Below are 11425 nucleotides of genomic sequence, written 5' to 3' on the forward strand. Positions count from 1 at the left end.
CAGAGGTCCGTCCCGGGCCCACGCCAGCACGCAGCGCCCGTGACGCAGCCCGCCTGCAGCCGTAGCTCGGGGGGCGGTTGCCGCCTGTTGCCCTCGCGTGGTGCAAATGCAAAAAGATGGGTGCGTGACTCTGGTCCTTCCCGGGCTGGCACAGGTGCCCGTGTGGAGGCACCTTGCCCCGCCTGCGCCAATTCGTGCAGGAAGGCAGGGCTTGCCTCCCCAGCGCTTGGAATGCAGCATCTGTTACGGCAGAGCCTGAACGGGTCTCAAACAGAGCAAGGGGACACGCACAACATGTCCGTATTCTTTCTGAAGTCAGTAGCAGTGTTTGGGTATGAACTGTGATCAGAGCAGCATTTTTTGTCATTCTGGTTGTTCTATTCGCCCGTATCGGTCACGAAATGAGTAGCTGCTGATCTGGAACTTCCCTTCAGGTCTTGTTCTCTGAATGACAAATGTTTTTTTGCTTAGACCTGTTGAATTTCACTGAAAATTCAGTACCTTCTTTAAGGTACTAAACAAAAGCAGTAGACATGTTTTTGATTCCATGCTATATAAGCCAAGAAAATGTCTTTTGGAATATCTGTCTTGATCCCAAATCCCATTTCAAACATTAAGCTGCAATTTTAAGTAAAAGCTTCTTTTCGGAATTTTCCATTAGAATTAAAATCAGTTATCTGTGAGGTACAGGTTTTGATTCAGTGAAATGTTTCCGTATTCAGTTGAAGCAATTGATATACTGATAATGTATTGTATTGACAACCATCTTAAACTTGTTCACAGGCAAAATGGAGAATATTTTGAATGAGGATAGTGTAAGTGACCAGACTCAGATCGTCCTAGTTAACGCAGCTTATTTTGTCACAAACTGGATGAAGAAGTTCTCAGAGGCAGAGATCAAAGAATGTCCTTTTAAAGTCAACAAGGTATGTTCTGAAAAAAAAATAGAGTACTGTTTCCACTCAAGCAAATGCAAACTTTGAGGTAAGGCAATCCCAACAAGAGAAAATGAGAGATGGTTATTATTGCCATGGCATTCTTAGTCTGTCTAAACTTACAACGTGTTGCAAGGGTCCCTAAACGAGTTTGCTTTGTCGTGTTGTTTTAAAACTTTGCTGGTGCTTTCACATCCATCTTTCAAGGGCCCAGTGTGAAAACAGACTGTCCCGTTAGTATATTTAGACAACAGGAGCTGAGTACAAGTGGTCAGAAGCAGCCATTGCCTACACGGAGATGCACATTCTCATGGGTAGCTTCTTCCAAGAGATTGCAACCCGTACCAGAGGCTGCATCCCAAAACCAGCAAGGGTGAAGCACAAAACATTGCATTTCTCGTGGTCACAGAGCTAGTGGAACATCTGCACCCGTGGGGTCTCTTTGAGTGTACCCCTCAGGTGTCTGGCCCCGTGCTTTCCTCTTCACGGATGGTGCCCCATCAGCGTCCCTCTTCCCGGTCAGGCTCAGGACTGCAGCCCTCCACAGATCAGCCCTGCTTAGCTGAAAATATTCATGAATTATCACATCAGCCAACAGTTTCAGCTAAAAAAGTTTCTAAAATCATACAATCAACACTAAATTTTTAGGTGAAAAACTTCAAGTTTTTTTTTCTGAAGTAACGTTTTTCTAATGAATTTGAATTTTAAATGAGTTTCCAGGTGAACAGAACAGTTTGTAAACCTGCCCTATGAAATAGTTTTGTTTTGTTTCATTGATGAAAAGCAAAGACATAGGGCTTTAGATAGGCCTGAAATTTCTTCTTATTCTGTTTCAGCTCATGAACCAAAATACCAATTGTTTGTATGAACAAGTTGACCTTCACTGTTGAGATATGCACAGTGCTTGACACTTACTGGCATTACAATGCGCTGTAGACAGTATAGTTTGTAGCACTCAGTGGAACAGGCACAAAGGGTCACCAATATTAGGTAAAATTCTCTTTTAAGGCACATCCCCAAGATATTATAGTAGAATAAGTTCTTATTATATTAAGTAGAACTCAGTTCCATTTTTCTTTGGAAAACTGCCTACTTTAAAAAGCCAACAGGGTTTCTTACAGCTGGTTTCATTACCTATGAAAGCCAACAAATTATCTGATGGTAACTCAATGTATGACTTCCATGCAAGCTTACAAACTTTCCTCTCTCGCCATCTTATTTGTGAGTTAAAAGGAATGCTAGATTATTGCCTCTGTGTTTTGCAGACTGAAACTAAACCAGTGCAAATGATGAATCTGGAAGCTACATTTTGCCTGGGCTACGTAAAAGAATTAAATGTCGCCATCCTTGAGCTTCCATGCCTTAACAAACATATAAGCATGCTCATTCTGCTGCCTAAAGAGATTGAAGATGAGACCACTGGCTTGGAGCAGGTGAGAGAAAAAAATAGAACTGGTATGATGCTTCGCTTGGAAACAGCCTGCTTATAATGCCATATGCTTGTGGAATGTTTTTGTTATTTAGACGCTACATAGAAGGAAACAAAAAGCAAGTTTCCTGTGAATTTACCTTCTCATTCTGCTTCGCTGTTGCTGATCTCATATTTGTGACATCATTGTTTCTGCTGTGGCCAAGTGTGAGGTTGTGAACAAGACTTTGTTTTAGATAGGGTGTGCATAGAAGACAGTGTAAAGTGCAGAAAGTGCCCATGGTGCGCTTTAGCAATCTGCATCGATTTGAAAATCTGGAGCCCCAAAATAATTTTCATCTTAAGATTTTTGTTCTTGCTGTAGTAACGTGCTTGAAGTCATACTTACTGGGTACTCAATAGTGCTAGCATTATTTGCTCTGGTGTCCTCATTTTTTTCAGTTGACATGTATCCATGATTTATTTTACTAAGGTCTTACACTTCTCTAAGTTTTAATTTTGAGCAGAGGTGCCTGAAAATGAGCCATTTTTTATTGCAATTGCACAATAAATAAGGCATTTCCTAAAGAACAACTATTTCTTATGTCATTTCTCAAAGAAAATTTTAGAACATATTTTGACGTCTCTTCAAAGTTTAAGGATTAAGAGATGGAGGATTATGCAAGTCTCCTTTGTAATTTGCTGCAACTGGCCATAAATTTTAAAGGCAGGAGGAATCTGCCTTTGCAGCTGTAAGGTACTTTTATATGTAGGAGTAAATTACAGAATACACATATCTTAAAATGCAAGTGAGGCCTTTCCTGATACCAGTTTGCTGTGGCTCCAAATTCTGCCTCCTCACTTCCCAGTTTTAAAAAAATTGCCCAAACAGCTGCATGTTTGAATGAGATCAGGCTCTGGATTTGGAGTCTTTTTCTGTCCCAAGTACCAGCAATTTCGTTACTCTGTAGGGTCAGGAATCAAGACTTTTGGATCTGCCAGCTGGCCGGGTGTAACCTGGGTAGGGACTGTCTTTCTCAGGTTCCTTCATATGGTTGTTGAGTTGATTGCCTGTCAAAAGCTGCTGAGGGGCTAATAGAGCATGCACATACAGTGAAGTTGCTCCAGAGACCTGTCCTATGGATTAAGTCATACTTGCATCAATATAATCTAGAGTATTTTAACCCTGAATGCTACAGGTGTGTATTCAAACGCATGCCTTTTGGACTTCATTTTTTGGGGGCTAGATAGGAGTGGGAAGTTCAGAAATGGTCTTTTTTTCTCTCCCTCTTTTCTTGGACTGCTCATTAATTTCCTTTGTTCATTTATGTCTTCAGCTGGAAAAGGCACTCACCCCTGAAACATTATTACAGTGGACCAATCCCAGCATGATGGCCAACACCAAAGTGAATGTATTTCTTCCAAAGTTTAGCGTGGAAGGTGATTATGACCTGAAGCCACTTCTGGAAAGCTTGGGAATGACAAATGTCTTCAATGAGAGTGCATCAGATTTCTCTGAGATGTGTGAGACAAAAGGTGTGGTTTTGTCAAAGATCATCCATAAAGTCTCTTTGGAAGTAAACGAACAAGGTGGCGAATCCCGAGAGGTACCAGGATATCGGATTCTGCAACACAAAGATGAATTTAAAGCTGACCATCCATTTATCTTTTTGTTTAGGCACAACAAAACTCGCAATGTGATCCTTTCAGGCCGATTCTGTTCCCCTTAAGCAGGGCATCTTCATTATGAAAAAGCACAGTTACATTTATGGTGGTGCATGTTCCTGTAAAGCTTGGCATCCTGACTATCACCTTTGAAAGGAAATCTAAGAGTTTCATATATCAGCTGGGTAATACAATGTACTCTACATATGCAGCAGAACTAGTTTATCTCCTTATGTTTCATCCCCTTAAGCTGAAGGATTCCCACTGTGAAGAACACACCGTATTTTACTGAGAAGTATCCCAGCCTCAGCAGCAAGTATATTTTGTTTCTCTGTGACATCTTTTTCCCAAAACAAAGTGAACTGAGAGCCTGTTTTAGATAGGCCAGGAGTTGGAAAGGGCTCTGGGAGGAAGAGCTACATCCCTGCTCCCTAGCCAAACCACTCTCCCTTGTGACCCATGCTCTGTGGATTCTTACTGCCTAGAAGGGGAAGATGTGGACATGTGGTGTGACAGCCCTCCCCTTGTACCTGGCTACACTCTGGTGGTCCAAGGTGCCCTGCCGGACCCTGCCAATGCCCAGTGAAGCAGCGCCCAAGTTCTGCAGCGTAGTTAGGCACTTCAAGCTAGCATCAGAATTTGCATCTGTGAAACCACAGCTGCACTGAGACCTATGGATGCAAGAGGCAACAATCATGGTGGCAAAACGTACACCCAGAAGACGCTTCAGCGTGAGCTACAGCAGTTTGTAGATTGGGGAGGTTGGACTCGGCTGCGTGGGATTTTTTGACTCATTGCCCTTCAGACATAGAAGAGGGGACCAGTTCACTGCAGCTACGAGGAGCCCTGTTGTATATATCCTGAGTAAAAGAATATTATGCAATTCTAGGAGAGAAAACATTTGGATTAATACTGGAAGTGCCACACTTTTCATGCACAGATTATCTGCCATTTCTAGTTCTGGATTCAGCATTAAGGAGACTCCATGCAATTACTTAACAACTGAGGCATGAGAAAGAAATAAGGACTTCACCTTGAGTGAGATTAACATTGTAATTACCAGTCTCCAAATTCCATATGAAATCATGGTAATCAGATTTCATTTCTATCTAAAGACTGCCTGCTGCATATGTTTAGTACTGGTTTACCTAATTACTGTTCAGAATAAAGCACTATAAAACCAGTGTTAAATGTCTGCAATACCTCCAGTGTCAGTCTGTGTTTTCACTCATGTGTTCACTGACAGTGTCAGTGTTCACTCTTGACCTCCAATAAATGATAGGGATGGGAATGAACAGATTCACTTAGGCCACAAAGTCAAAATAAAAAAATAAATCAATATCTGGATTGCCCCTCTGGACCACGTGTGATGATAGTTCCCAGTAAGGACTATGTTACTAGCTGGTCACAATATACAGAGAGTTCAATTATGTATCCTCAAAAAATGGGAGCATTTTACTTAAGAATTCCTCCTAGTGCTTTGGGTGTGAAAGAAACTGGAAAGAGATTTTTAAATGGGAACGTGCAACCCCTAATATACATACTTCTTTTCTAACAATAGAGTGGTTATTTGTATGGTGGTTATTGTGGGGACAGGAATTCTGTTTTGATTCTTGACCTTGCCAATCCACAAAAAGCCTTTAGTCACAATGATTTAGTGGTTTTACCAGTTTCCTTCCCTCTGTGGACCTTTAATGGTCTCTAACACGTTTTAATACCAGAGGGTTAACTGGAGTCATTGGCCCATATCTTTGAAGGTGCTCAGGGGACTAACTTCCAACAAAAACAATGGGGGGTGAGACCCTGCAGACCTCTAGGGGTCTTTGCTGATACGTATCAAGTGTCCTGATACATGGATAGTAGTCAGAAGAAGAATGCAAAATATAACAATTACTTTGCAGCCCATCCTGTCTGAGAAGCAATTGCCTGCAAAGGTCTTTACCAGCTCAGTAACTTCAGTGCTAGCTGAATGACTGGGAAGTGTTTTATACACCCCATCATTGTCTGATCTCTTTTGGAGGCTAGGGTCACAGTTATCCAGAGCTGTTGTCACTGTGGTTTCTACTGGTTCTCCTGCAGGAGGTGGGTCAGGGCATTGCGCATGGGGCAGACGACTGACTAAGCAGCTGCACAGGCAGTCCCCATGGAGGCAAGGTGGACTAGTTGCCTATAGCTTGTACAGTCTGTTTGTGTTCAGGCACTGACTCTGGTCAGGTAGTTCCAGTTGTCCAGCAGGCCATACCACACTTATTGCTACATCTGTGCTGGTCTCCTACACTGATGAAAACCTCTGGCAAATTGCCCCATCCCTCTTTTTATGCCTGGATGAGATTTCCTGAAGGAGAAAAGCTCAGACATCACTCTCTGAGCTTTTTCAGGTTCTGAAAACATTCCAGTCCAGGAGTCAGTCTTCATTCAATGGAGGTCATACCCTGTTTAAATCCTGATCAGAGCACTTAGCACGTCCACACAAATTTACATGTCTTCTCAGAGTTCCTCATGACAGCTTTGCCAAGGAAGGGTTATCCCATGAAATCAGAGAGAAACAGTGCCTCAGGGTGGGGCCCATCTTTCCCCACCTCCTGACTAATACCAAGGTATCCTAGCCTATGCAAGGCAAGCAGATGTTGGAGATACAAAGCTGCCTTAGTCTACAGAAGGCAAACCCTTTTATCCATCATTTATAAACAGGGTAGCATGCCCATGAAAAGCTCAGGTTCATTCTTCACTTCTGCCTCTTCTCTCTACCAGCCTCACTATGAAACCTATCCGTCTTACGGCATGTGAGGGAGAAGTACCAGTAAGATTCCTGTTGGTGTGAGAAACACTGTTATGGTCTATTGTTTGGTTCCACCCATGCTGTCCTCTGGGCCTTGGGCAAGAAATTGCATGGGATGACATGGGAAAACGTGTGTGGGAGCTTGTGTATAGGAAAACTTATGTGCTGAAAGGCATCGGTTACGATGGAGAAAGTGAACATAGCTGAGGACTTACTCAGATCACTAAGATGCTCCACCTCACCTTTCAACAGAGCATTACTATCCAGTGCTGGGTGATGGCCCTGGTGGAAAAAAGCAGGCTGTGGCTGGCTTTTGCAAGCAGTTGCAAACTGCAGTGTTATGTGTCTCGTCATCTCATCACTTGCTCAGCTGCACAGTCATCGCCCACTTCCTGCTCCCAGCATCTTATAAGAAGGGATACATCTTAATGTCTTGTGGTAACAAAAGTTGTTTGTGGGGAAGAGCAGTTTGGTTTTGAAACTTGAAAAATGCTACATAGAGCAAATTGACCCCACTGGAAAAGCAGTACAGTTTTGTACCCTGAATATACTATCCTTAGGGCCTAGAAAAGACAGAATTTGCACATACATTGACATTTCCTGAGGCAAAGCAGTTGAACAGATGTCAAGGAAGTTCTGAGGAAATATGTGTACAGAGCAAGTAAAATAAATCAGTGGAGGAACAATGTCAATATAGGAAGGAGGGAGAAAGCACAGAGATTGGAAGAAGGAAAGTCTTGAAAGTACTCGGAAATACTTAGACTGTCACTGAAGAGAGGCTAGGACTCATAAAGGCAGAAGAAGAAAAGAAACATGGTAAGGCAATGTGCAGAAATAGATTTAAAAAACAGGAGGAAGACTAAGGAGCACTGCAGAAACATGCAGGAAGGAAAAACAGAAACAAAGAAGTGAATGGCAAAATGAAGAAAAAAAGTGAGGAGAAGAATAGGGATAACGAGAACACTCATTTTATCATTGTATCTTGCATTGTTTACAAATCCTTCTTTTCTGATGGGCACTGGCGCACCGGAGCTTTGGCAGCTGGGCTGAGACCTCGGCAGAGGAGCAGGGAACAGCAAAGCTGGTGGGACCTGCGCCTGAGGAAGAGGGTGGCCCGGCTTCAGCACTAGAAGAGAAGTGTGGGAAGGGCAAGATGGTGCTGGGAGACCACCTTCCTCTTTCCTCCTTTCTCCCCTCACCATGTCTGATCCCTCAAATATCCTATGAATCCAAAGCCAGTTTTATGCTTTGTAGGAAGAAAGAAGAGGTGAGAAAGGAAAGACAGAAAATTTTCAGGGTTGAAAAGCCACGTACAACCCTAGAGGACTTCATTTTGACCCCTCAGTCCAGCTGCCATAACCCAGCGTTGCACCTGAGCTCAATACTGCTGATTAGGGGAGATCAAACACTGTGCTGGTGCAGCGCCGTGCTTCCCATCTCTTTACTTCCACCTCACTTTATGCCAGAGACATAACCTAAGTGATCAACCACTCCTGGCCTTCTTTTATTCCTAACTCCAATGATTTAAAAGAATACCCCCTGGCTGGGGATTCCTGTTACAGTTCAAGGAAATACTGCTTCCCCTCTCTAATTAAGCTCCTTCCATACACATAAAGCTGACTCCTTGCCTGAGAGAGAGAGATGGCTGCAGGCAACATAGAGCTCATACATTCCCCATTCATTTGCTCTATCTCTGCAAGCAAGCTCAGCTCCAGACACGGCTTCTCCGAATCCTGAACCCTGCACGCCCCTGTGTCGGGTCAGACCCCGTCAACTTTGAAAGGGACTTCGCACAGCAGTACAGCCATGGATCTCCAGGGTTAATGCCCAGTTCTCTGGCTGAGGGTGGCTTGGCATTGCAATCAGGAGATGTTGCCAGCAGATATTGCCTGCCAAACTTGTCGGGCAGCTTTGAGAGAAATACTATTAGCATCTTGCTAGATATAGGTTTCTCAGTCTTCTTCAGGAAGCTTCAGGCTGACGACATTTGCGTTAAATTGCGACATGCTGCTATCATCAACAATTGGTTAGAGGCTGAACTTTCCCACTAGAGAGTTTTTTTATAAAACAGTATTCACAAGAACGTGCTCCAGAGCTCAGCTGTTGTGCTCTTCATTTAACCTCTTCGGGCAAAAAGGTAAACGATTCTTTTTTTTTTTTTCTCCCCAAAATAACTTGTGATTTTTTTTTGGCAGATCCAAAGTAGTCTACAGGCTGGTAAAGTAAATATCATGTTTACAAATGGGACAGAGGGAAAGATACCTTTACAGGCAGCAAAACATATTGCTAAAATTCAGGTTGCTTAAGAGATCACACAAAGAGATGGTCTTTAGTGGGATGTAGATGGGGAATTTAGGAACACATGTCCAAAGCTATCAATCTCAAGATTCTTACCTAAATTTCACAGATCTGAATTTTGAATCTGAAATTTCCCCAGGACCTCTCTGCCCATCCAGAAGGCTGTAATTGTCACAGGACAGATCAGCTTGGTGGCTTGTACCAGAAAGTAGATGCTTTTCTGCCTGTATCTCCAGAAGGGCTGAAGGGCAGGCTCTTTCAAAGCACCTCTACCCACTCTGGTAGAAATGGGCTTCACATGAAGTGATGGTGCTGATGACGTGGGCAAACTCATCCATGAAGTGGGAGATACAGGTTAATTTCCCTTCTTTACTCAGGTTTCTGTGGCACAAGAAAAAGCCTCGAAATTTTCACTAGCTGAGAGAGAGGGCATGCAGTTCTTTGGGCACTCAGGCATTTCCCCTGTACCCCCATCCCCGCTGCCAGGGGATTGTTTATGTTCTTAAACAATGACTATATAGAATAGGAAGGGTGGAGTAGTATTCAGATTTTGTTTTGTTAGTGGGGATGCCAGTCTTTGCTATCACCATATAAGCTCTGGGGTCTGGCAACGATGTTCAGAAGCTTGCTGAGAAGCCTGTGCGGCTGCACACAGGCATAGCAAATAACTTGCCGCTGTACAGCCCCTAACAGGCCAATGCACATCCATGTCTGCTTATGCAGGAATAACTGGCCTAGAAAGAGGGAGAAAAGATACATCCTGGAGGTACTGATGCAAAATAATAAAAGCAGTCAGAAAAAAACACTTTTTTTTTTGGCATAAAAGCAAGCAGCCTGAGCAGCTAAGTTGTTTAGAAAATGAACTTGGTAGCATTTCCCTTGAAAAGTTATTTTGCACTGAAATGTATTGGTTTTTAATTTAAAGCATGTTACTTTGGAAATGTTTTGTGTCACGTAGGGATGACTATGATGTCTGTGTTGTAGGAAATTTAATTTTTCTTATGTGCTGTTTGTTCCTTTCACTCCAAATCAGCACAGAAACACTTGGAAATGTCTTTTTGTATGAGTGGTCATGAAAAATAAGAAAGTAATTTCTACCAATCGTAGATTTTTCATGTGAGGAGACAGTATTATCTGGCATGTGCTCCTTTTCTAGGATAGACACATGTCATTTCTGCCAATTCTGTCTTCCTTTGTGTAGGAGAAATGAATGTGCATTAAAGCACCTTAATGGGAGGCAGATTGAATAAGTAAAACATGCAATGGGAATTATCATGTGGCATCAGGGAAAACAGGTTCCTTCTTGCTTTACGGTGTATTAAATATAGAATTACCTTAAAAACAAGGCTGCAGCTCGCAGCCTCCCCACCTTATTTACTGCCTCCTCCTGTTCACTGCATAATATAATCTAATACACCTATTAATAATGATAGCTTTGAGCACAGCTTTTTATTCTTGGAGAGTTTTTGTCTTGATTTCATCTACCCTTAGCCAAAAACCAAACTGTAAAGAGAGAACAGATCATGAATCGTTTTAAAAAAGGAGTGTTCATTTCACACAGCCACAGAAGAAGTTTGTCATCTTTACAGGGCCCCTGGTATACAGTGGTTTCTTCTGACGGAAGCTCTTTTCCTGGGTAGCTTCTTGCTGACAAATAAGAGCTCCAGCAATTTCCGTCTGCTGGACTATGTTAAAAGCTGCTGAACCATCATGCAAATCATCTCCCTTCATCAGCTGTAAAGCCCCAACCCCGCTTGCTGTCTCTGCACTCTTGCTAATGTTCAGTGCAGACGCTTTGGCTAGTGCAGACCGGCAGCTGTGATCTTCCTGGAACACTTCTTTTGATCTTCTATCTTCTCTCCTTACCACTCCAAGATCTTTTAAAAGTAACATTACCATTTGTTGTCCACTGTGTAGGTGTTCTCCAAACTCCACTGGCCTCGCAGTAACTCCAGAACTCTCACCGACGGCATGATTACACACATGGCTTTATGGTGTGGAATCATCCATTCGCTTGTGCCCACCCCAATTTAGATTAAAAAAGTTCACTAAATCCTTTCACTCTCTAGTAAGAAAGTTCCTCCACCAGCCCACATCTCCCCTCCCTTGGTTTGGGTTTCCAGGGCAGCTCTGTAAGTAGCTCCCACTCCCAAAACCACGGAGCTGGCTGTCGTGTTTGCACCTGGACTCATCTTGAGGACAGTCTGCTGCTTTTTCCAAAGGAGCGGCCACCTCAGTACGCCGGGCGCTCACTTTTAAAACCTGTTCCCAGCTCCTGGGTTCTCCCTCCACACTTGGCAGTCGGTCCTTTCCCTGCAGGGAGGGGCGGAGGGGGCTCCT

At 43.2% G+C, this 11425-nt stretch overlaps 1 protein-coding gene across 1 annotated transcript; it reads left to right on the top strand.

Annotated features, from left to right (window-relative positions):
* Nucleotides 1–783: 783 nt before the first annotated feature.
* On the top strand, nucleotides 784–4073 carry LOC104626417 (serpin B5-like; the record flags this gene model as incomplete). Its single annotated transcript, XM_010294334.1, has 3 exons — nucleotides 784–926; nucleotides 2201–2368; nucleotides 3681–4073. Coding segments are annotated over 3 exons (704 nt in total), but the record flags the coding sequence as incomplete, so codon positions are not given.
* Between the last annotated feature and the right edge of the window lie 7352 nt (nucleotides 4074–11425).

The sequence above is a fragment of the Phaethon lepturus genome, unplaced genomic scaffold, assembly GCF_000687285.1.
Source record: "Phaethon lepturus isolate BGI_N335 unplaced genomic scaffold, ASM68728v1 scaffold6509, whole genome shotgun sequence".
Taxonomy (NCBI): Eukaryota; Metazoa; Chordata; class Aves; order Phaethontiformes; family Phaethontidae; genus Phaethon; species Phaethon lepturus.